Source organism: Cricetulus griseus (assembly GCF_003668045.3).
Source record: "Cricetulus griseus strain 17A/GY chromosome 1 unlocalized genomic scaffold, alternate assembly CriGri-PICRH-1.0 chr1_1, whole genome shotgun sequence".
NCBI lineage: Eukaryota > Metazoa > Chordata > Mammalia > Rodentia > Cricetidae > Cricetulus > Cricetulus griseus.
The window spans coordinates 225,532,748-225,555,078 of record NW_023276807.1 but is presented as its reverse complement, the minus strand read 5'-3'; the positions used below and the strand labels follow the sequence as shown (position 1 = coordinate 225,555,078).

The 22,331-nt window shown below is 49.8% G+C and overlaps 1 protein-coding gene across 1 annotated transcript in view; it reads right to left on the bottom strand.

Moving 5' to 3' along the window:
• Gfra2 (GDNF family receptor alpha 2) overlaps positions 1 to 20,366 on the bottom strand; it is a 98,069-nt gene extending 77,703 nt beyond the window's left edge. The window contains exons 1-3 of the mRNA XM_027390167.2: positions 20,327 to 20,366; positions 15,190 to 15,504; positions 9,027 to 9,110 (exon numbers count right to left, since the gene is read on the bottom strand). Of these exons, the coding sequence (XP_027245968.1) occupies positions 9,027 to 9,110; positions 15,190 to 15,504; positions 20,327 to 20,366 (439 nt within the window). The remainder of the gene's footprint in view (positions 1 to 9,026; positions 9,111 to 15,189; positions 15,505 to 20,326) is intronic.
• Between the last annotated feature and the right edge of the window lie 1,965 nt (positions 20,367 to 22,331).

Genomic DNA, 22,331 nt, shown 5'->3' with positions numbered 1-22,331 from the left:
ATGAGAGACCCTATCTCAAAAGCAAGGTGACTGTATCTGTGGAAAAACACCTGGGGTTGATGGCTGGCCTCTATACACAGGTATACACAAGTGTATGTACACATGAACCTCACACACACTTACACATGCACACACTTACACATCTATGAGCACACACATATACACAAAGAAAAAAGAATTGTCATTCCCAGGTTCCCCTGCCTCACCTCCCAAGACTTTCCTGATACTCCCCAGGCACTGCTGATTTCTGCTCCCCTGAAAGCTTGGGGCAGCGTTTGGTCTGAACCACACAGACAGTAAACCATCTATTGGAATATCTCGGCGGAGTGTCTGTTTGTCCCCCTTTACAATGAGGGCACAGGTCTCAGCTTGTAGCAGTGGACTTCATGTGTCTCCAGCGTACACTCCGTATGGCCCACCTCAACCCCACCTTCTCTGTGAACATTTCTTGTGCCCCACAAAGTATACCTCACCTCTGCACCTCACAGTAAGATCCAAGCATCCCATGGTTGCTTGGAAACCTCAGGTACTTTGACCTGGACAGACCCAGCACTCTTACTAAGTCATTCTCTCCCTTCAGTCCCAGAAAGTGACCCCAGGGGTCACCATCTAGGGTGCGCCTATTTGCCACATGATGAGCTGTCCTTATGTCATCACCAGACACAGGTCAGCTGACCTACTCTAGCTACCTATCTACGGATAAGAAAACTGAGGTTCAGGAGAGTCATATGGCCCAGAGGTCACACAACAAGTAGAGCAAGGCCAGACAATGCTAAAACCCAAAGACCACATCATCCTTCACTCCGGGGCTCTCAGGGGATGTGTAACAGGTGTAAAGCATGAGGGTAGGTTCCCAGGAGATATGGAGAAGAATGCATACACAGGACACCAAAATATGTACACCATAATTACACTCATGCTTAAAACCTAAAAATGAGCACATGATGGAGCACCATGCCATGGAACCAAGAACAGAGTGATGAGCCCTCTCAGAAGTCATCTGCAAGGCTTCTTGGACGTGAGTTCTCTCCTATCCTGCAACCCCAAAAAGGAGATAACTGGAGCCACCAGGGGATTACCCCTCTCTGTAATCCATCCAAGCTAGATGGCCAGTTCAAATAGACACAGCCAATCTTCTACCCTAAAGTCTCAGAAAGCCCCTGAGCTCAGGTCTCTTACCAGCAACCATCTATCCTACCCAGTCACTGGAGGACTAACATTGTGTAAGACTTTGACTGGGCCTTCAGGGTGCCACTGTCACCTCCATTCCAGCCCCCACAAGCGCTATTCAGCTGTCAGGGGTAATGTCAAGCAAACAAGAGGTTCACAACTATTTCTCAAATGCAATCTAAGCTGATTCTGCTACCATCTACCATCTGACCTTGGAGAAGTTACCCTGTGATCATTTCTAAATAGCTAACATATTTCCATGCAACATGCCAGGCAAAGTGCTTACCTACGTTATCTCATTTGGTTTTTGCAGAATCCTAGAAGACAGGTCTTTCTGCTGGCCCGTGCACATTTCTAAGGACATGCTAGGCAGAGCTTAAAGTGGAATTTGAACCCTAGTCTATTCTGTCCCTTCTCTCTGAATATCAATTTTCTTTACTCTTGGGTATTTAGACTCCCTTCCAACTACAAAGAAAAAGAAAAATAAGGGGGATTGATTTACATATATGCTTCAAACGTAAGTCTCAAGCAACACTTGTATGGGAAGTAGGAACCCTGAAGACTCCTTCAGGGATCTCAACCAGAATGCAGAGGCAGAACCTAATGACCTAGGACCATCTATCCATTACTTCTCTCTGTTCCTTAGGCATGGCTGTCAGAGACAGAGACACCCTTGGCTTGCTCAAACCAGTCCTTGTTCATTGATGTCCAGCCAAGTCCTTCACTCTCCATTAGGCCAACACCACTGCTAGCCTCCAGGTCATCTTCCTACAGCATTTTCCAGAGAAACTCTCTGCCTAACAGCTCTCACTTTCTTCTTTACCTTTTTCTACCCTCACCTGCCTCCCCAGCTGCATTTTGGGTGTCACAGAAACCTGGGACAAGACTGTTGCTCAATTTCAGTACCTTGACCCCTGCATCCTGTCTAGAGAACCTCTTACCTCCATTGCCCAAATCCACCTGAGACAAGAGGACCAACCAGCGTGCCCAATTTGGTCTCCATGTGAGATGCTACATTACTGACCCATTTTCACAGAAGTCTCTTTGCTACCCCTGAAGGTATATGGCATACACCCAGTTTACAGATGTAGCCACCCCAGTGCAAAGAAGCCATGGTGAGCTCCAAGAATGCACAGTCTGTTAAGATCTGCATGTTAAAAGTCCTCCCAAAGACCAGTTGGTGATGATCCTTGGGCCTTCAGAAGATGGGGTCTAGGTCTAGAGGGAGAATGTTAGGCCACAGAGCATACCCATGGAGTGGGCATCAGGATTGTGGTCCCTTCTTCTCTTTTGGATTTCCAGCTACCATCAGGTAAGCAGCCCCCCTCCTCCACACTCTTCCACCATGGTGAACTACTGTTACTACAGGTCCAAAGCAATGTGTCCAGGCAATCATGGCCAGAAAACATGACCACAAATAAACTTTTTCTCTTTCTAAACTGTGTATCTCTGGTATTTTGTCCCAGTGATAGACAGCTGATTAGTATATTCAGCAACCAAGACTGGATTTACTCCCAGGACTGTTAGCCCATGCTCTTCCCCTATACCAAGTGCCTCAAATGCTCCAGTTTCTGTTTTTCAAAGGCAGTCTGAATTCAAAAAAAAAAAAGTCAAGGCCAACTCCTCCATGAAAGTAACTCCTCATGGTAAAGTAAAAGCTTCTGGCATCACTGTTGCTATGGGTCAGTCATAGCCACACTGCCCCTGCCTTGACTTTGGCTGGGCCTGATTGATCCACCATTGAACCCAGGGCCTGCCAAGTAAGACTATGAAGAACGAGGGGGATGGATGAGGCCGTGCCTTTCCCAGGGCATCTGGCAGGCAGAGGGTGTTGTAAAAATTCTGGCAGCCTTTCTTGACAACGGAATCCCAGAAGGACTTTCCAAGAACCCCAGCAGAGATGAAGAGTTCATGCTCCAGGGTCCTTATAACAAACAGTCTCAAACCTCAAAGAGGGAATGGTAAAAGATAAAGGCAAGTAGACCCCTGAGATACTGCAGCCTCCTCTTTTCCATGGGGACCCAGCTAGTGGCAGTAAACGACGAGGAGGTCACCCAGACCTGACGCTCCCCAACACAGACTTCACAGAAAAATGTAGAGGGACTGCACACAGCCAAGCAAAGACATGTGGAGGTGGCAAGTCACTTGCTATCAACTACGTGTCATCCTCTGGGGCAGCACCCACTAAGGCCCAGTGCTCCGGCACAGAATCTCAGGTCATCCTGCCCAAAGACTCACCAGCCCATGAGGAGCCAGGCAGGGAACTATGACTGCCTGCGGTCCAAGTTCATTTGCACTGCCTACTGATGCTACCTACCACTTCCTGTATGCATTTGTGAAACAAAAGATGGGGGAGCTCAAACTCTTGTCTTCATCCCTTAAGAAGGAAAAAACAAAACAAAACTCAAGTCTGAAGCTGGAAAACCAAGTGTCCAAAGTCCCATGGGGGACTTGGGGCACACACCACACAGGAGTCTGACCTACTGATTGTGGTTCCCACCTTCTTTCTGCTGACTCCCCACAATGGCTTCCTTGGTTTCTTAGAGCAGGGCCAGAGCCAGGGCTTCCCCTCCCTAGCTGCCCTTCCAGAAAGTGTTGCTCCCTGGCCCAACTTCAGGGCTGCTCTGGGTGAAACTTTTTAGCAGACAACTTTTATGTAGTAGACACGACACTCTGTGGGACAAGGTTGTCGACAAGACAAATGAGGTGATCACTGCATAAGCAGCTTACAGTCAGCATCGTGTTACCTGCTACTCAGTGATAGCTGGGCCAGGAATGGCTCTGGAACTCTGTGTTCCAGTCCACTACCCACCACGTCCCACCAACAGGACCATGTGTTAATCACTTTTCTATGTCATCATGGCCAAATACCTGAGAAGCCACTCAAAGGAAAACAGGTTTATTCTGGCTTATGGTTTGAGAGGACACAATCCATCATGGCAGAACATGTATGGTGGTTGGGGTAGGTTGGTATATAAAAATTTAAGCTTGTAGTAACGGGTTTCCTATAGCTTGGGTCAGAAGTCTGGGCGCCAGGGCTGGAAGCAGGGCTAGATTATAAGCAGGCCAACCTAGAATGACTTCCTCCACTAGCCATGCTATCCATAAGGCTCTGCAACCTCTTAAAATACAAATACCACCAGGCTTCAAACACATTAGCCTACAGAGGACATGTCACACCCAAACTATAATGGAGGACCATAGCATCTGATGCCTAGCCCTTATGGAGGGCAGTCAACTGGAAGACGGTTTCAGAGCTATATCTGGCCCAAGTGATCAGGGCCAGCAGGCAGCATCAAGTAGCAGATGCTGGCTCTGTAAGCTGCACTTCCAGTGATCTCCTCATTTGTCTTGTCAACACCCATGTCCCACAGAGTGTCCAAGCATCTATTACATGAAGATTTCCTGCTAGGAAAATACTCAAGGGCTGAATCCAGGAAGGAGCCAGGGTTAAGATGAGGACCTTGAACCTCCAGCACTCACAGAGAAAACCTAAAAAGCACCTGTCTGCACTGTAGCCATCAGCTGGCATCTGATCAATGGGTAGCAGGCTCATTGGGTGTATTTAGAAGTTCAGTATATCCCCACCACAGCAGACTATGCCAACAATGTCCTCATCCTATATGTGAGCCTCAGAGCACAATCTCAGAATGACCAATCCATAGAGGATTTATGCTCTAATCAGAAACTGTGGAAGTCAGAACATCAGTTGGAAGGGGCCTTGGTAGTCAATCATACAATTCAGCAACATAGGATGGCCAAATTTTGTAAGATAGTTATCATTGTACCTACAGGCAAAGCCAGAAGGAAGCCTGATCTAAACACAAAGCTACTGTTGGGTGAGATCCTCCTGGGGAGCCTACAGTAGTGGGAGCCAAAGGCAGAGTGTTGTAACTGGCCTGCTTTGAGATCTCCATCTACCTACTTCTACCATTCCCAATCACCACAAGGGCCCAAGACCACATCCAAATGACTGATTTCTGGCTACTATAGTTTGAGTACTTTGTGGTTTTCATTGTTTTGAGATTCAGCCTCATTCTGTTAGCCTAGGATGCCCTTAAACTTACTATGTAGACCAGGCTGGCCTCAAACTAGCAATTCTGCTTCTGTCTCCTGGGTGTTACAATTAAAAGTGTGTGCCACTGTGCCTAGCTCTATAGTTTTAACCTTAAATGGCCCCAAATGCTCATACATGAAGGGCTTGGTCCCCAAGTTAGCACTATGACAGGAAGCAGAAACTTTAAGAGGTGGGACCTAGTGGGAGGTCTTTAGAACATAGAGTGTGCCCTCAAAGGGACTATGGAATCCTGATCTCTGTCTTTTCTTCTATTTCATTCTCAGATATGAACTGAACAGTTTAGCTCCATGTCACAGCCATCACAATGTACTGCCGTGGGTGCCCAGCAGCAAGTGAACCAGTCATGAACTAACACCTCAGACCCTGTGAGCCAGAGTGAGCCTTTCCTCTGTAAGCTGATGACACCAAGTATTTTTGTATAAGAACAGAACACAACCAACACACTGGTCGATGTCTCACTTCTTGTGAGAGTCCAGGATCTCTCCCACCAGGGACACATATCCCACACCTCCTCAGGATCATCTAAAGGTGGCATCCTCAGATGGAAGTGAAGATATCATGTCAAAGTGGCAATCTGGTCTTCAGGTGCATAAAAATAAACAGACATTCCAAGCAGCTGATCACCATCCAAAACTCAACCCTGTGACACAAACTTTATTTCTATGTATTTAATTTCTCTGCCTAAAGGAATTGTTCTTCCCTCCTTAGAGGGATAATAACAAAAGAAAATTGAGAAACAATGGAATCGAAATGAAGACCCTGATATTAACCCACGGACCTATGAAGAGCTGATTTTTTACAAAGGAATCTAAAATTATACAATAGAAAAAAAAGTATCTTCAACAAATGGTGCTGGTATAACTGGCTGTTGACATATAGAAGAATGCAAATAGATCCGTATCTCTCACTATGCACAAAACTCAAGTCTAGATGGATCAAAAACCTTAATCTAAATCCATCCACACTGAACCACATAGGAGGAGAGAAAGTGAGAAATACCCTTAAATGCATAGGTACACGAGACAACTTCATAAATAGAACATTAGTGGCACAGACACCGAGAGCAACAATTAATAAATGGGACCTCCTGAAACTGACAAGCTTCTGTAAAGCAACGAACATGGTCAATAAGACAAAACAGCAGCCTACAGAATGGGAAAAGACCTTCAGCAAGCCCACATCTGACAAAGGGCTGATCTCCAAAATATACAAAGAACTCAAGAAACTTGACACCAAACTACCAAATAATCCAATATAAAAATGGGGTACAGATCTAAACAGAGAATTCTCAACAGAACAATCTCAAATGAAGGAAAGACACTCAAGGAAATGCTCAACATCCTTAGTCATCAGGGAAATGCAAATCAAAACAACTCTGAGATTCCATCTTACACCTGTCAGAATGGCTAAGATCAAAAACACCAATGGCAGCTTATGCTGGAGAAGATGTGGAGAAAGGGGAACACTCCTCCATTGCTGGTGTACAGCTGCTTTGGAAATAAGTATGGTGGTTTCTCACAAAATTAGAAATCAACATACGTCAAGATCCTACAATACCACTCTTGGGCATACACCCACCCAAAGGAGGCACACTCACACCACAAGGACATTTGTTCAACTATACTCACAGCAGCATTATTCCTAATAGTCAGAACTTGGTAGCCCTTTCTTGTAATGTTTTTAATATATGTGTGTGTGCATGAACATTCATGCATGTACAAGTGTGTACATGTGTGTTTACTATGTACAGGTATATGTGCATATAGAGGCCACAGGATAATGTTAGACATCATCCTCAGATATCCCATCCACCTTCTTGGGGATGGGGTTTCTTACTGGCCTGGAGCTCACCAATTAGGCTGGGATGGCAGGTCAGCAAGCCTCAGGGATCCTTCTGCCTCCACTTCTCCAGCCCTGGGACTACAAGTTTGCACCACCATGCTAAGCATTTTTACATGGGTGCTGAGCATCAAACACGGGCCTTTGATAGGGGAAGTACTTCTGTGTATGTGTTTGTCTTATTGGATGATAAATAAAGTACTGTTTGGCCAATGAGGCAACAAGTTAGGCAGTACTAGGAGTCAAGGAGGATTCTGGGAAATGTAGTAAAGAAGTGGTGATCCAGGCAGGAAGTGACATAGCAGGGAGACTCATATATAAGCAAGGGCAAGAAGGAAGTCATCCCCTTTTTGTAGGGAGACACTGTAGCCACACCTCCTAGGAGCTAGCTACAGGTGTGCTTGACTACGCCTGTTAGGGTGTAGTCAGGGGAGGTTCAGGATAACGAATGGGGAGTTCTTAAGGGGCAGCAGACACATAGGGAGCCTGCTCTCTGGCCTCCCTAGCTTGCTGCCTCTGGGTACGCTCTGGCTTGTGCTTGGCTGGTATTATTTGAATAAAGATATCATAACCTGTAACTTCACATTAAACCTTTTCTCTTCCTCCTGGTCTCTGTTGCAGAGTCACCATGTGAGCCTGGGAATACAGGACTCTTCTGCTGGCATCCAATAAGATAAGTCTTATAAAATATATAGATTTATGATAATTAAGATTGAGCTAGCTGATGAGAAATCCTAGTCATTGGCCAAGCAGCATTTGTACCTAATATAAGTCTCTGTATGTTATTTGGAACCTTAATGTGGTGGCGGGCGAAACTCAGTGGCCTGGCAAAAAGTGCCCATGTGGCGGCAGGGCTCGGGTGGCTTCTTCGGGGAAAGACTTATTGTTACAGGTCTTCATGCTTGCAAAGCATGTGCTTGACTGGCTAAATCACTCCTCTGCCCTTATTTCGTTCTCACACATATGCCCACCAAGCAAAGCAAGAACCCAGTGTAGTCTTTCTCATTCCTAAAGGAAATCACCCAGGAGCAGGTGATTCTTACCTCAGATGCCTCTCTGGTGCCTTAAACAGTGGAAAGAAAGCCTAGAGCAGACTGGATAATGGTGACACTAATATAGCTGAGTACCACTTATCTGAACTGCTAAGGACCAGACATACTCAGTATTTCAGATGGTCACCAGTTTGGGGATATTTGCATGTTCATAATGAGATGTCGTAGAGATGGGACCCAAACACAAAATTGGTTTGTTTCATGCATATTTGATACACACAGCCTGAAGGGAATCTTACATGATACTTTCAGTATGCCCGCTTTTTCACTTTGTCCTATCTCCTAAGGTCAGTTGTAGAGTTTACCCCTGCAGTACCCTCTCAGTACTAAACATTGTAGAGCAATGTTGGGTTTGGATATTTACAGTTAAAGAGCCTAAATCTATGCCAACAAACACATGCAGTTATTTCCAGAAAACACAAAAGAATCCTTCTGCATACCATGTGCTTTACAATCCACTGACTCACTACTAACCCAAGCAGACAGGGGCTTCCGCACTCACAAGCAAGGAAACTGAGGCACAAAGAGGTTGGTAAGCAACCTGACCAAGGAAAGTGTCAAACAGAAGAGTCAGAGAAGTAGAAAGAGAAACAGGGATAAGATGGGTGACGAAACAGCAGAGTGGCACAGGTTTCAGATTCAAGATCTATCCATGACTGACCAGCAAGGAGCCACACAAATGCTGAACTCCAGATGCTGCTGAAGGAGGGAGGCCAGGTAGCTTCCTAAAAGCCAAGAGCCAAGGCTCAAACATCAAGGAGCAGACAGGAGAAGAGTGGAGTCAACAGAAGACCAGGAAAGACACCTGAGTCCAAGAGATGAATGGGCCACACCACAGAGATGAGAGGGAAAAAAAAACGGGTCAAGCACCAGCGAGGGTCACTTACCTGAGAAGATTGAAGCAAGCCTGAAGATGTCCGAGAGGCGTGAGGTCACTGGCTCATAGGGGGAAGCTTCGTAGAACTCCCCACCTGGAAGAGAGACGGGGCATGAGACACAGGCTCCTCTCCAGTAAAACACTCCCATCAGACAGTAACCATGCCTAAGAAAGTTCCACTAACACACTGGGTCATGTAGGATGTGAGAGAGGCCAGCCCTTGCCAAGGTGAAAATGCTATGCAGGCAAGTTAGGGGTAAGAGTTCGTTGTGTAGAGACAAGTTATTTCTCACCAATTAGAGCAGGTAGGACTGCCTGCCATGTGACTTCCCTGGAGGACAAACCCTCTTTACAGGAGAAAGGGAGGAACAATAACCCCCCCAACCAAAGGTCAAGTGCAAATCACAGAATCTGGAGACAGAGGTCCTACTAAAATTTATAGTCCACCTTCCTTGTTTCACAAGAGAAGGCTCTTGGGTAGCCCAGCAGTGTAGCGCCTGGGAGTGGAGGTGTCACCAGCTTTGTGTGGCAGACTTGGGGCTCAAGTGGTCTTCTAGAGACCCACATTCAGAATTTCCCCCTTGACTCACATCATGTCACCAAAAAGAGTCTCACTAGGGAGTTTAAAAGTCACTAGGTGAATGGTCTGACTGACCTCATGCTCCTCCTTCCCTGACCTCTAACAGACACCCTTCTAACCTCTCCACTACCTGTTACCTCATGTGCCTCCTCAGAGTTTCAGAGGAGATCAGAGACTTGTAGTAGAAAAGCAAGAGAATGGCAGGAAATAAATGGCTCAGGATGCTCATGAGACCCCACCACCACCACCACATTATCAAGAATCCCATACCCTCTGCGGACACCTTGCAAGAAAGCAGCTATCCCCAGGAGAGCTGACCAGTGAGGAGAAATCAATGCAAACTCGCTCAGACTGAGTGTGTGGTGATGGGGAGGGGCAGACAGGGGGTGACCCACAGCCTCATGCATTGATTTCCTATCCAGCAGGGCCTGGTGCCACAGGCAGCACCTTTGCCTACAGAGAGCCTGGGTGAGCAGCATCTATGAAGGATTTCCCTAGAAGAGGGAGCAGAGACTACCCCTGCTAAGAGCTTCCTTCATCTGGCCCAGGAGGTCATAGAGAACCAGGACTGGAGATCCAGCTAGCCCTGGAATGGTTCATAGCCCTGAGTACGTTCCTCCCTAGAGAAGGTACCTGCAACCTTGGGCAAAGATGCCTAAAGGACAGTGCGGAAGTTCGCTCCCTCCTGTTGACGAGTTCTAGCTGCATTTTACCTCATAGGAAATGCTGTGTGCCAGGCAGCACCCAGCACACACGTGTGTACCCCACTAGAATCTGCTCGCAGCTTCATCCATTGCCTCTCATGGTCTAAGTGCCATCCATTGCACCCACTGAGACTTGACTTACTCTCTCCTGGGAGACCCCTGAGGATGGGCCCCTAGGCGCTGCCACATATCAAAGCCAAATAATGTAAGAACTTGAGAATTGCTGTTAGGGCTGACCTGACAAGGGGCTGCTCATGGACCCCAGACTGATAGCTGGGAAACCAGCATAGGACTGTTCCAGACAACCCTGAAGAAGGAAGTCAGTTTGGAGGTCTGGACAATCTATGGGACCTCTGGCAGTGGATCAGTATTTACCCCTAGCACACAAATGAACTTTGGGAGCTCTCTCCACATAGAGGGATACTCTCCCAGCCTAGACACACTGGGGAGGGTCTATGCCCTGCTCCAAATGATATGACAGGCTTTGAAGATCCCCCATGGAAGTTCTAACCCTCCCTGGGGAGCAGAAAGGGGTTGGGATAGGGGATGGTGGGGGGCAGGGGTGGAGGGGGGAGAGGGAACTGAGATTGACATGTAAAAGAAGCTTGTTTCTAATTTAAATAAAAAATAATAATAAAGTTGGAGTGCACGATCTCCATGGCCACAGCCCCAAGCATATTTCAGACACACTAACTCTTCTTTGCTGCTCTGTGAGTTAGGCGCTATTGCTCCCCTACTGTGCTGGCAAGGAGCAAAGGGCACAGAGAGAAGGAACTTGCTCCTAAGCGACTTGGTTTCATTGCCTAACAAGCTGCAGAGCCTGACTTTGATCCCAGGGTGATGGTGCTAGAGAGCAATGCTCTCTCACTTTCTACACTCTCCCAAGTACCATGTGGCTCTTCAGTATACCCTGTGGTCAGAGCCCTGCTGCCCCTGGGCTGCTCCCCAGCACTGTCCAACTGCCCCTCTTGCCCAACTGTAGGAGACAAGGCCCTATGTCTGCTTGCAGGGCAGTCCTCACCACTGGCTACCCAGGGGTCCTCTGTCTCTCTCTCTCTCTCTCTCTCTCTCTCTCTCTCTCTCTCTCTCTCTCTCTCTCTCTAATTCTGCAGGAAAGGGCAAGCCTGAGACACTGCTGAAGCCAGATCCAGGATGCAGATCCTGGGAACTGGCACATGGGGTGAGCCTTTGCTCTTTGTGGTTTAAAGATCAGGGACTCTGAATTTCAGGGTCACCTTTGGAGCAGCCAATGGTAACATCCCCACTGTGCCCATACAGTTGTCATGACAGGGAAAAAAAAGAGACCTCACACCCCTTTCCCAGCCACAGGATCACGCTCAGCACAGCCAAAAGAAACATGGATATGGTGTAAGGACGCTGGGTTCAACCACCAGCTTGCTGTGTGCCCTGGACAGTCCTTCTACCCCGTGACTCAGCTTCCCTTACAAACAGGGTTAATGGGTCACATACAGTTCTGACTCCCTAAACTCAGTGGCTACCTCTTCAGAGGCCATGTCACGCTGGCTCTCCTTCTTCCAGTGCCACCTTAGCTCCTGCTACAGGTGTGGGGTCCTGGAGTTGGGTGGAGGAATCAAAAATCTGGGTAAGTCCCACCCACCTTGGGGTCAGAAGGAAACCAAGAATTAAAGGAAGGTACCACATTCCCCCCCAATCCCTCCTCTCTCAGTGGGTCTTGCCCTCCCACGAGTCCCAGACCCAGCTCAACTACTAAGTATTTATTATTAAGGTGTAGGGAGAAGATGCCTACAGCCTCCAACAGGGAAATGGCTCAACCTTACTATGAATTATTAACTCTTGGGCAGACCTTATCACTCAAAGGGATATAACCTCCTGCTCAAAGGCCTCCTGGATTCTCCTGATGAATCCTGAACAGTAAATATCTAGCCCTGAGACTAGGAGAAGAGGTAGCCTCTTAAGAGAGAAGCAGCAAGCATCTGTAGAAAGCGGCAAGTGGAATGTATTTCTGTAACACTCCCATGGCAAGCATAGGTTGTACAGTTTCTGTGGGGCCAATACCCTTTGAGGCATACAGTAGTGTTAACAGGTGGTCATTGAGTAAAAGAACATAAAAGTCATCTCAAGACATGGAACCAGAGACAGCTATGTGCAGTGAGGTATTCTAAGTCCAAAGGGGCCTTGAAGATCCCATGATAGTGACAAATACAGCATTGTGCTCACTGCTGCTGCCACACAGAAATGCCTCATTCCTCCTGCTTGTGATCACAGATTCTCCTGTACCCTGGCATGGCAATGCCAAAGGGAGCCACCAAGGTGATAGAACTACTCCTGCTAAGAAATCCAATCAGCCCATGGCACTTCTAGTCAATTCTATCACCTCCTATCTGCTGCTATGCAACCCAAGCTAGCCCAGCTCTACCAGCTGTCTGAAGCCTAAGTTCATTCCCCAGCTGGCTCACAACTGTTTGTAACTCTTAATTCCAGAGAATCCTATGCTTTTGGCTTCCATGGGTACCTGCACTCACATTGTCATAACCACATCAGACATACACACCTGCACATAATAAAAATAGTAAAAACTGAAAACAAATGGCAAAACTACGCATTCCCAGAAGCAGGAGATTTTTATGATGTGCATGCCCGAGGCAGACCACCGGGTATACAGTTCCTCATATGTGGATAAGTACATGTGTGTTAGGTCAGCCTTGCCTTCTTGGTGCTTCCAGCTCCAGGAATGGAGTTGCTAGAGAGAAGTGGTCACCTAATGCCTACGGAATCACTCTGTTCTTAATGGCAGGAATATCATTACTAAAAGCATGTTCTTCCTCTCCATGTGTTCAGAGCATATCTGAGCTACCTTGGTGACGGTTGGGGATCCCTCTCTTAGGACTCTACTGCTACAGCTGGACTCTCCCTCCTTTCACCTTTCCCTTGTGGTACCCTGCAAAGGAACTTTCTCTCATCTTAGACTAATGGGCCAGCTCTGTCCCTGGACCCATCCCCTGTCCTCACCTCCAGAGACACAAATGCACAGAGAACCTTCCTGTTGTCTTCCCCAGCATCTCCATCACTCCCATCCTCCTTTGGGATTTAGAGGGTCCCACCTTCTCTCAACTTTAAAGGAGAAAATAGGTCATCCTTCTGTTCTCTACACACACACACACACACACACGCAAAGCCTCTGGAAGAAGTTATCCATATTATCATTCCAATCCTCTGCCTCCATTCACTCCCTAACCAGGGCTCTGTCCCCAGAAGCCACCTAGGAGGCTTACCCAAGTGACAGCAGGAATACAGCAGTCTCCTGCTTGACCTGAAATGTGTGAGCTGTTGAGAGTCTCCTGTTTCCCTGATGGTCCTCCCAATCCGCTTCTAGAAGTTTCTCAATCACCTGTGCACACTCCCTTCCCTCACCTGTCCTTTAACGACCACGGTCCAGGAGCTCTTTCACCTCCCTCATTCTGTGGTTGCACCCACTGTCTTAGCTCCAACTTTTAAACATAGGCTCATGAAAACTCCAGATTTTTCTAGAACCATACCCTCCCCTGAGCTCCATGCCTGCATGTCTGCAGGGCGTGTCCATAATCCCTGCCTTCTTCTACTCAAAGCCATTGCAGGCACAGGAAGCTGGGAGGTCTTCCTTGGCCACTCTTTCCCTTCCCATCTCATTGGCAGTAGTTACCAAAACCTGTTGATTCTACCTTGTTCAGAAGCACTTACATCTCTCTTCCCCTTGGTCGCTCTGTCCTGTTCCTGCCATTATCCCTGCCTGGGGTCACAATCCCTACAACTGACTGTTTTCCCTACAACTACATGGACATTTTTCTGGAGTATCAATCTGATTAGCTCCCTGGAAATCTGAATTAAAACCATTCAGGCTTGCTTCCTGTGGCCCATCAGGTCTCTTTCCTCCTAGCTAGCCTCAACCCTTCCATTCTACACTATAGCTGTCAGGTTACTTGCAGTTCTTCATGAAGATTCAACTCTCAGGCCTGACCTTAACATGCTTCTCCCTCCACCTGCCCACTCTTATTACATCCTTCCCCTGGGTGGTGACTCCACCCCAGCCTAGAGACAGCATCTTCCCAGAAGGCTCTTCAGGTTTTTTGTAACACTGGCTTAGATGTTCTGAGGTGCTCCTACTATGCCCTGGGCCTTTCCATCACAACAGTTATGCCTTCAAACAGCAACTTCCCCCTTCCTTTCTACACTCCATCCCAGACTGTAAGTTCCATGAAGGCAAAGACAATGCCAGATTCTATACTATTCCAGTAACACAAAGCAACAATGCGCTCTCAATAAATGTTTGCTGAATTAGTAAATGAACATCTCGCCGAGGTGACCAGTCATCCTGAAGTGTATGCAAACCCCAAGGCCCTGTCTGGACTGAGGAGTAGTGAGGAGGTGTCCCTGGGGGAGAGGCTCTCAGTTTCTGCCTTGGGCATACTTGAGGAGAGATTGCCTAGAGACATAGGACCTTTTGCTCCTGTCCCATCCTGAGCTCCTAAACTCTGTATAAAGTGCCTAGGTCAGCCGTTGGATCCAAAGACCACCTGAAGAGAGCGAGGTTCTGGGCTCAGCTCCAGGTAACAGGGCATCCCAGTGGCAGGGTCTGGTACCTCCTGTTCTCTCTCTCTCTGACTGTGCCCCTTCCCTCTCCTGGGCACAGCTTCATGCTGCCCTGGCTGGCATCCCATCATCCAGCTCATCCTCCACCCTTGTGGTTTCCCTTTCTGGATCACCATTGTCCTCCTAGGAGGAGTAGCTACTTCCTCTCGATTCTAGCTACTCTTGTGGATAAAATGGGGAACAAATCAGGTTACCCTTCTACCAAGTCCTCCCTTCTGAACCCCTGGCTGGATACATCCCTTACCCACCACCGCCCTTCCTTGGGGCCCACCCAGGCTTACCCTCGGTCAGCCCCAGATGGATGCTCCAGTAGATCTGCAGACACTGCAGCTCCTTCTTCATGCCCCGCTTGCAGCGACAGTCATACAGTGGGCTTTCCTGCAAGACCTCCAGGGCCGCCTGGCACTCCTTATTGGCCAGCATGGTATTTCGATCCCGGCCTGCCAGGCACTGCCGAAGGGTGCGGTACCTGGAGCTGCAGTTGGATTCAGCCGCACACAGCTCATTGGCCCGGACACAGTCCACTGGGGGGCGCCAGCCGTGGAGCTCAGAGCCCTGCAGGGAGGAAGGGCTGGCCAAAGAGCGGAGGGTTTCGTCTGGGTAGTGGGGAGGGAAGACAAGCATGAATGAGGGCTACCACAGTCTCGGACCCCAAGGCAGGCCTAAGGCTTGAAGGAACTTCTCACCCACTTATATACCAAAGTACAGTAAGACCAAGGTCAACTCAGACCCAACCTAGTAAGCAATGTTCCCCTACAGCCATGGTTCACATTCATTCCTCCTCAGCACAATCCTAGGCAGTGGAACACAGCACCCAGCACCGTAAATCCAGGACGGCCTTCACTAAAAACTTGCAGGGGGGCTAAGATGTCAACAGTCTAGACAGAATGTCATGGCCTCAACAAGGAGTGGTAGGGTTTATGCAGAGTGATCGCCCTTCAACTCCCAAGCTACAAACCTCCGCTCCATCAAAGGCCTTGGTTAGAAGGCGCTAAAAGTCAACTAACCTTCAGAGCCTGTCCGGACCTTAGAGAGACCCAAGAATCAAGCCTCAATATCATACTCCAGGGAAGCTCCGGTCCAAAGAGGGGAGACAACTCAAGGTCACACACAGAGAAGCTGAAAAGCCCACTCCAGCCCTTAGTTTCATCATTTCCTATCACTAGGCTTTTAGAAGACAACCAGAAACAAGCCTAACTCTGTGGCCCAGGAAGCCCAGAAGGGAGAAGCAGAGACCCCTTGTAGGCCTCGCCTTTCCAAATTTGCCAACTTCTCACCAGACAGTGGCCTGACCAAGTGCTTGCATGGCCAAGTTCCACCCCAGCCCCCTGCAAAACAGACTGCATTGGGTAAGGCCCAGGAACAAACCTACTCTCCCTTGTGTTCCTTCCCTGTCGAGACTTGCTTCTCCCACGTCCATCTCTCATCCTCTCTTGCTTCCTGTCTCCCAAGGGCTCTCTGTTCTCAACATACCTCATCACCCTTTCCCTTTGAGTTCCCTTTTCCTTCCCTTCCTCCCTATACTACTCTGAAATCCCTCTCTATTTTTTATTTATTCCTTCCAAAAGCAAAATATTAAATCAATTGCAGAAAAGAGAGCTCCTCTCCTTCAGGCCCTGCCTTCCAGCCTGGGCTGGTTTTAACCCACTCCTCTTATCTGTTTCCCACAGCATTCTCAGAAGGGAGGGGCTTGAAGACTGGACATGAAGGGCAGAGAGAAGCTGGCCAGACCCTTTCAAAGCCAAGCTCCCAAAATGGTTTCCTCCAGATATGGACAGCATCTTCTGTCTCCTTGTTCTTCCTAAACTCCTAACTCCAGACCCTACCGCAAAAAAAGCCCCTTACCACTAACTAGAGCAAAGGCTGCCTTCTGCAAGACCCAAAGAATATTTGAGAGGCTTCCTCCACTCCCTCCCACTCCAAAACAGAATAAAATTCTAGGCCATGGTCCTTTCCTCAGAATACTGCAGAATCCCCCCCCCCCAACCCCATGCTTGCCCAGCCACTCTCAGGCCTTCTCCCTAGGAGGCCCTGCTCATGGGGGAGCTACTGCAGGGAGACAGCGACACCTACGGGTAGAACTGCACACAGCAACCCTGTCACTCCCCAGAGCCCCTGGAGAGGAAAGAAATCATTCCCGTGGGCCTCAGGCCTTTCCCACAAGAAAAAAGCAAAGGAGATGAAGGCGAGTTGGACTCCACATGGAGGAGGCACCAGTTAAAGCAAAGGAAAATTTCTTCTCTCACTGACCGTACTCCTGCCCCATAACAGAAAGAGGGGAAGAATATAACCACACCGAGACAAAACAAGAGGTAGAAACCTGTACTGAGTAGGACTTACTGGAAGCCAGGTCTGCCCAGGCGCTAGCCTTAGATGTGTCCTCCACAAAAGCTGAGATAGCAGTTTTCTTTCTAGACTTCAGCGGATTCCTACACCGTTTTACACGACTCTAGTGCCTCTGGGCCACCCAGGAACAGCTGAACCACCATGCCCCCAACTTGCACCTGTCTGCCTCTCAGCCAGTCCTGACTTCATCCCAGGATTGAGTAGGAGTTCACCTTCCACCTGATTGAGCTAAAGGCTGAACTGTCTGAGGGGAGCTCAGAATAGGACTCGGAATTCACACGGGTTTAAAGTCAGGCTAGAAGCTCCAGAGAGTGCAGTGATAAAGCAACTCTCTCTGCCTGTCCTGCACCTGAGCCCAGAGCCCCCAAGATGTCCTTAACACAAGCCTCTGTTGGCTCTCATGCCAATATCGAGGGCCTCCCCATTCTGTCAACTGATGTTCACGATACTAGGACATCCTTTCACCAACTGTCCTTATCTCTTGGACTCAGCTTCAAAACTCCCAGAAGCAACCAAGCCCAGGCAGAGGAAGGAATCACAGCAACCAGAAGCTGCTAGCCAAGAATCAAGAAAGGGCTGGCTTCCTGGCCTGAGGGTAGAAAACTTGGATCTATCAAGAGTAGGCAGGGTGGGTGGAGCTGTTCCAGGGAGCACAAGAGAGGCTCAGATTGCCCTCCAGCATCCAGAGTACCCCTCAAGAGCCAGGTGTGTGCTAGAATGCCACTGGGGATGGGTTCTCTACCTACCCAGCTCCCATCACTGTCTCTGTTGCATTCTATCCATATATGTATGCCAACACTAGAAATCTGGATGGCTGGGCTAAAGGGCCCTTTCTCTCCACTGCAGCCTCCGACACTAGATCTCACTCAAACCCTTTGAAAAGGCATCTGAAGGCCCTTGTTGGGGTGGGGGACTCTCTTCACTGTGGCCCCAGCCAACCTCAAGCTGCTAAAGAACTTCCACTCTCAACTGACTTTCCAACTGGTTCCCAACTATAGTCTTCTAGGCAGGAAAGGGGCCTTTGGATTTAAGTTTTCTTCACACTAATCCATCCTGTCCTATCAGAGCCTGTCATTCAGTTGAGCCCTTTGCACAGCTTTGGGGAGGGACTTCTCAAAGGAGAGGGAACTGAAGAGTCATGACCGAAGGAGATGCCAGGCAAACCCCTCCTCTCCCATTTTTCTCTCTTCCCATCTCAAACCCCTGGATAGTGGTGGACAGCTCTGCTGTCTGTTCATACTCCACACACATGCTTGCTTTCACACACCCATACACACCCAGGATGTGCAGGATGCCCAGTGCCACTTCTGTGGAGAGCTGACTCCTCAGCCTCCTCAGCTAAGAACACCCCATGGGCAACTTGCGGTCTGATCCTGGAGGGGGCTGTTGTCCTCTACTGCTGGCCTTCAGAGAGGACCCTATACCTGGAAGCATGCATCCTTGATGATGGCGGGGCACTATTCAGCAGCAGGCAATCTGGTTGGTTTTGCCTGAAATGCAATTTTCTTTTCTTCTTGGCTCTGATCATTCTAAGCCCCAGAAAGCTGTGTTTTTAGACCATCAATGAAGGAAAGGTCAAATTTTGTGACAGTTCATTCAAAATGAGAGTCCACTTCCCTAAGGCTGCTGGAAAGGGCTGCAGGGTAAAAATGAGCCAGAACATCTCTACCCTCCTACTCGGTCCCTCCTACCTCACAGGGTTACTACCACAGGGAGAAAGCAGCCTAGCGAAGGCCACACCCCAGGGCAGGGCCTGTGTCCCATGGGAATGCATAGCTGGGAGGTAGAAAGTCTGTGAGGAAGCAAAGGGCCCAGGATACAGCCAACACTGACTGTACCAGGCTACAAAGCCACAGGAGCAATCTGGAGGGCACTTCTTAGACCATGCACATCTTCCATAACAAAGTCTACCTCCCTGTCTGGGTTATCCAGAGCCCCTTCTGCTTGGTAGCCTAGCTCACTGTGGACTGCCAACAAGCCATGATCCCAGAACAGCACCTGCACTGAAGCAGATCACACACACACACACACACACACACACACACTTTCGAGAACACAGAATCCACATACAGCCTTGTAAACATCGCTTCTTCACCTGCACCAAGAGGAAATCGCTACCTATCCCTAGACCTTGCTTCCCAAGCAGCTAAGATTTTACAAAGTATAAGGGGAAGGGGCAGGATCTGCTGGAGCTCTGAACCGCTGGGCAGCCACTCCTACCTGTCACAGAGGGAGGGGGCTTAATGGATGCGCAGTGAGTGGTCTTTGTTAAGATCTGTTTTCCCCCTTTGCATACACTCCCCACTCGTCTTCTTCCCAAGGAGCAAAGTTTGGCCTCCTCCCTCCGCTTCCTCCACGCCTCTAGCCCCAGGCCCCAGAGCGGTTGCTCTGAAGGCCTTATACACCCATTTACAAGCCTGTGCTCCGCCTACCCATCTGGCTTGGGTCTAGGTGGAAAAGAGGCAATGGGTAAGAAGAAACTTGCAAAGTGCTCCCGAGAGTGGAGAAATAGGGTGCTTTCCTGAGGTTGATTGGCAAGTGGGAGGTGACTACAAGGGCTCCCCCACAAATGTCCAAACCAGGACTTTCTGCAGAAACCCACCGACTCAGACTGCAATCAGGAAAGGAGGGGATGGCGTGAGAGCTACTAACCAGCCTCTCTCCTCCCTCCTTTCTTCCCCACTAAGAGTTGCATTCTTTTTTCTTCCTAAGTTGCTGCAAATTGAACCCATTATTTTGAGGGAAATGAGCGTTATCACCGCCTGCAAGTAAGCGTGTGTGCGCGCGCGGCGGCGCGTGAGTGCGTGCGGAGATGGTTTGAATGTTGGAAGTCTCCTTCTCAGTCCTCCGCGCAACCACCTAGCTACCACACGGCTCCCTCCTTCAGAACCTCCCGGGCTGTTCGCCTCCCCGGAGCCCCGGCCCAGTCTCCCAGCACGGCGCTCTCCCGGTGTCTACCACGGCGCCCTTCTCGAAGCCCCCAACCCCACCCCCGCGTGCCCAGCTTCCAGCGGGCGCCTGAACGCGCGCAGCCCGGTGTGGCCCCCAGACTCGCCACCTGCAGGTACTCACCTAAAAAGAAGAAGAGGCAGAAGGCGTTTGCCAAGATCATGTTAAATAAATCCCACAGTTTTGTGTGTGTGCGTCTTTTCTCCCTTAGGTTTAAAAAATAAAAATAAAATAACAACGATAATAATAATCGCCAAGCAATGATAATGACCCCCAAATCCAATGCGGAGATCCCGCCGGGCCGCCGGTTGAAGATCCCGAGTGCTAGGGTTCTCGCTGCTGGCTGGAGGGGGTGGGGTGGGAGGCGGGCGGTGGGCTGCCTCTCGACGTCCCCCTTGCCACTGAAATCAAACACACGTAGCTATGTGTCTAGCTGCCTTCTAAGCCAACAGACTGGTCCTGAGGTCAGCCCAGCCCTTTGGGCGTCCGGGAAGGCGTTGAGTCCCCGCGGGTCCAATTCTCCTGCACTTCCCAGGAGGGGACTGGAGAGGTGGGGGCGAGGAGATCTAAAAGTGAAGGGCTGGAAGAAAGCAACGAGGGAGGGGGTCAAAATAAATGCAAATAGGAAAGAAATCCACCGACGGATAAGGAGCAATCCAGTAGGAGCTTCTAGGACGGGAGACGAGAGTCGCTTCTTTGGCACCAAGACGAAGAAAAAGATTCGAAAAAAAAAAAAAAAACGGAAAATATATATCTTCTCCCGCTAACCCTTGCTCGGCTCACTTTTTTCTAATGGAATTCCAGTGCCGGGGTGCCTGTGCTTGCGTGTGTCTTTCTCTCCTCCCTCCCTCTCCTCTCCCTCGCTCTCGCTCTTTGCTCTCGATCTCCGCTCTCCCTCGCTTGCCTCTCCCTCCCTACTCCCTCTCTCCCTGCTCCTCCCTCCGCCCGCTCCCTCCCCCTTCACGGCTCCCTCGCCAAGGCTCTCACGCCTCGCCCCACTCCTCTGCCCGGGGCTCGGCGCTCCGGCTCCCTGGCGGCTGGCGGCGCGGAGCGCGGGAGCGCGGCGGAGCAACGACACTCTGCAGCAGCCGTGGTGGAGGTTCAGCGGTGGGAGCAGCAACGCGGAGGTGGCGCTGGCGCCAGAGAACGCTGGTCTAGGGGTGAGCTCCACCGCTGGCCTTCTCCGCTCAGCTGCCCGCCCTTCCTGGGACCAGCCCGCCACCTTGGCCAGAAACCTATTGGATCCCTGGGCTAATGTCCACGCTCAAACCTAGGAAGTCTCCACGCCCCCCCCCTCCATACAATGTCTCTTTCCTCCTAGACGAGTGCTTGTGCCCCCCAAGTGCCACTGCCCCTGCACTGGACCTCTATGGCCAAGAGGTCTCCGGAAGCCTGGGAAAGCTGAGCAAGGCTGGGGGACATTGAGGCCCGGGTGCGGGAGCCATCCTGGATGCGTGGGGGCAGGGCAGTAGGAAAAACCCTGGTCTGGTGGAGGTCTGGAAGAGAGCATCACTCTATGCAAGATGATGTATTCCTCGTGGGAAACCGGCCTGCGCAGCACCTCAAAGGCACTAGGGTACCCAAAGACAACCTTCAGGCCAGCGCTCCAAGCAGGAGAGCAGCCTGCATGCCTGGGTCTAGCTCTGAGCTCCTACACGAGTGCTCTGCATGCGGAGCTTGGGAACTTTCACCGCACACTGGCGCCTCTCTTACCAATACCCGCCCCCCCAACACACACACACCAGCAGCTTTGCACACACACACACACACACACACACACACACACCACACACACACACACACACACACACACAGAGAAGCAGCAGCTTTGCAGCCATTCCAGACATTTCTTTCCTAGTTAGTCTCTCATGCCCTGGACCAGAAAAAAAAAAGCTTGTCTGGGCGTCCCAACTGTCTCCTCCGAGGCAGTGAACCAGAGGCAGTGAACCAGCCTGGGTTCGCACCCCAACCTACTGGAATGCCCCAAAACACAGACTCCCAGGCCTCCTCTTGCCACCCCCACCCCACACAGAGAGATCGCCTGGACTCCCCAGAGCTAGTCAGGGAATTGCTGGCCACTCCCGGCTCCCAGGGCTTGCGGGTGGGGACCCCTCCGGTTGGGGACTCC